The sequence below is a fragment of the Poecilia latipinna genome, unplaced genomic scaffold (genome assembly GCF_001443285.1).
Source record: "Poecilia latipinna isolate Pla-1442-1.1 unplaced genomic scaffold, P_latipinna-1.0 Scaffold4972, whole genome shotgun sequence".
Taxonomy (NCBI): domain Eukaryota; kingdom Metazoa; phylum Chordata; class Actinopteri; order Cyprinodontiformes; family Poeciliidae; genus Poecilia; species Poecilia latipinna.
The window spans coordinates 13,510-16,710 of NW_015117588.1; the positions used below are offsets into that span (position 1 = coordinate 13,510).

Below are 3,201 nucleotides of genomic sequence, written 5' to 3' on the forward strand. Positions count from 1 at the left end.
TATGGAAAAAAAAACAACACAGCTCATCCTGTGTCTCCTTACTAATACTCTTCACTGCTCTGATTTACAAAGTCACGTCTGAAATTATAAATGAAGAATTTACACCTTGTATTCCAAATTTCCATTTCCATTAATGACAAGTGGAGTAATATATTTAGTCAGGGGGCTTGACTCATAAACACGTTTGTGCTAGCCTCTGTAGCATCAGAGCTAGCAGCTAAATCAGTTCCTGTTCAGCAGCAGCTGGAGCTGCAGCAACTATCGCCGCTGACGGATCTCTGTCTGCAGTGAAAACATCAGCACCTTTATCCAGACCTACCAGAACTTTGTCTCTGCAGCTCCGAACCGACTCTGTGTAGCTTAATTTGTGGTTTCCAGTCGATCCCCATCATCCTGCGCTGAGCATCGAGCTCTTCCTCGTAGCAAATGATGGTTTTTTCAACCTCTGTGAAGATTTCTTGAGCAGCAGCAGTTAGTCGCTCTCTGATAAACTCTCTGAGATGCTGAACTGAAGACATGGTTGCTGAAATATTAGCTAAGACGGGACAATGCAACAGGTTTCTAGCTTAGCGTATGCGGGCTTCTTCTTCGATGTTTTCTTGGCGGTTGATGTAGAACAAAATTGGTGCAATACCGCCCCCAACTGAACTGGAGTGTGGTCAGGCGATAAATAGGGAAGAAAAAAAGCAACTTTGTATTAGTTCATGAGTCTTTATTTCGATACAAGAAGTAGTCCAGGCCATTTAGAAAAGAAATTAAATGCACAAATCATCAAGTAAAAAAAAGACACCACAAAGAAGATAAACAATTATTCCAATAGTTAAGAAAGCTAGAAATATATCTAATATATGTTGCAGTTGTCAGGGGTTTTATTAAGTTGTTTGTTACATCCAAGTGGCGCATAAATTTATACATGAAATTCCTCAGCAATGCATGAAAAGTTGGTTTGTTACTCATAACAAACATTTGACTTGAAGATGTTAATAGTGAAAATTTTAGGAGGATTCTGAAAGCATCCTTATTGGCTACTTCCAGTTTCTTCCTCATAGTCTTGCTGTAGTTGCACCACAGGTGAGCCATATAAAACATGGTGCAATAAGTTCCAAAAAGAAACACTTTCACTTTTTCTGCAGGCATGCTAAATTTCAGTGCCAACATATTAGCTTGCATACAGAGGGGAAAGTTAGGACACGTCTTAGGGCCTTTGACAGATAAGGGTTATTTTTTATATAAATATAAAAAAAATTAGGGCCTCTGTCAATCATATTGTTTTTTGTTTTACTTGTTTTTAGCAGTAAAAATTAAAAGTTATTCTGAGATCAAAAGCAAACATCCATATTTACTGAACACCCCTGTGGATCTGCTTAGAGGACTTGAAGGTAACAGTGTTCAGCAGCAGCCAAAGGCTACAACAGGGTTACTCAAGTCCGGTCCTCAGGAGCTACCATCTGCAAGTTTCAGATCATCAGATGCATCCCTGCTCCATCACACCAGAATCAAATGAATGGCTCATTATCTGTTCAGAGCTAATCCCGGTCTGTTGGAGTAAGACATACACAGCAAATACTGAGACACAAGCTGTTTATGCAAGCAGATTTTAATTACTGTTGTTTACTGTTCAGTCCAAACAAGAAGAATTTCTTTAAGAAGTTTTTGTATCTCCTGGTCTTCACAGAATGTGTGTTTAGGTGTCATAATTGATCACATGTTGAACAACTTTGTCAGTTTTTCTCTCATTGTGCATCAGATTCAGCTAAACATCTCATTCCTTTAATTACTAAGCATCACATAAAAAATATATCCAAGAAGTCTGACTCGAATTTGGAAGCAACATAATAATTTATTTTGGAGTTGAGCCTCCAAAAAATTGTCCACAATGAAACAACATCTGTTATTTAATGTGTCAGAATTCAATAAAATGTGTTCAAGCATGATAAAAAAAACTGGTTTTACTTTTTCAACTTAACGAATCATTTGGTATTTTAATACTGCGTTTACAGTCTTTTCTGTTAAGAACAGCACAGAGTGAAAAACAGCAAATGAAGTCTAGGCGTAAATTCACTCATTAAGCTTCACCCAGACAGCGCTCATTCAACTGAGCCGCATGGGGAAGCAGTGTTAACTTCTCAATCAAAAATTACTGATTTGCTACAAAGGGGAAGATGTGATGACAGAAAAGCAGAAGGAATTACGCAGAAAAATTGCAACATAATCCAAAAACGAATGCACTTCATGAAGACAGGTTTTACCAGTCCTTTGGGAACAACCATAACCACCTGCTAAGAAGGATGTACAACAGCCTACTATGGGACTTTCAGGCAGCACCTGGATTTTTCTGGTGCCATTTTACCGGTTGGCTGTCCTACGATTTCTCTCTCAGTGGATGTCTCCCAGAGACTGATCTGTTTCTACCACAATCAGTACAGGCTTGACAAGGACTAAACCTCATACCAACAAAGACCCTAACCTCACTATGCTAGTCAAAATGCCAATTACAAAAATTCCAACTAGTCCAGAGGCCCCAGTCTGGTACCNGGCCCTCATGGGTGATCAGTATCGGTATCGGCAGGAAAAAACCTGATCGGCACATCTCTAGTATTTAGTCATGGGGTTTGACTCAAACACGTTTTCTGTTACGAAGCTGAAGTTGGTTTCCAATTTCAATTTGTGAAACCTTTTTCTGATTTCTGAAACTCCACTTAACAGACCGCTGCAGAAGATCTTTCCTTCCAACAGCCATCACCATCTACAATAACTGAAGAATTAATGAGTTACACCAAGATTCAATTTCCCATTGGGATTAATACAGTGGTTTTGAAATAGAATTTAATTTGAAAAAAACTGCATGGAACAAGTGTGAATAGTAATCTTATCTTTAGTGAAGTTTCACAAATCCCAAGCATGGTTATAAATAGTCTGCTATTAGAGCAGAATAATCCATTCCAGGTTTGAAGTATCTAGGTGTCGTAGTTTTTAAACTTCAGTCGATTAAAGACGGGGAAGGTGGCGAAAAATTAAATTAGCCATTTTCCGAATTGGAAGCTTGAATCGGAAACCAACTTCAGCTTCGTTTGTCTGTTTATGCTGAGTTACAAAGCTATCAACGTCTGTAGCATCTGAGCTAGCAGCTAAATCAGTTCCTGTTCAGCCCCGTTCAGCAGCAGCTGGAGCTGCAGCAACTATCGCCGCTGACGGATCTCT

At 39.1% G+C, this 3,201-nt stretch overlaps 1 protein-coding gene across 2 annotated transcripts in view; it reads right to left on the reverse strand.

The window, feature by feature from the left end:
* Window positions 1-607, reverse strand: part of LOC106943196 (zinc finger protein 70-like) — a 9,292-nt gene extending 8,685 nt beyond the window's left edge. The window contains exon 1 of one of the 2 annotated variants that reach the window (XM_015026537.1): window positions 320-607. In XM_015026537.1, the coding sequence (XP_014882023.1) occupies window positions 320-518 (199 nt within the window). In that variant the 5' untranslated portion in view covers window positions 519-607. The remainder of the gene's footprint in view (window positions 1-319) is intronic. The other variant, XM_015026538.1, reaches the window with a different exon arrangement.
* Window positions 608-3,201: the final 2,594 nt, after the last annotated feature.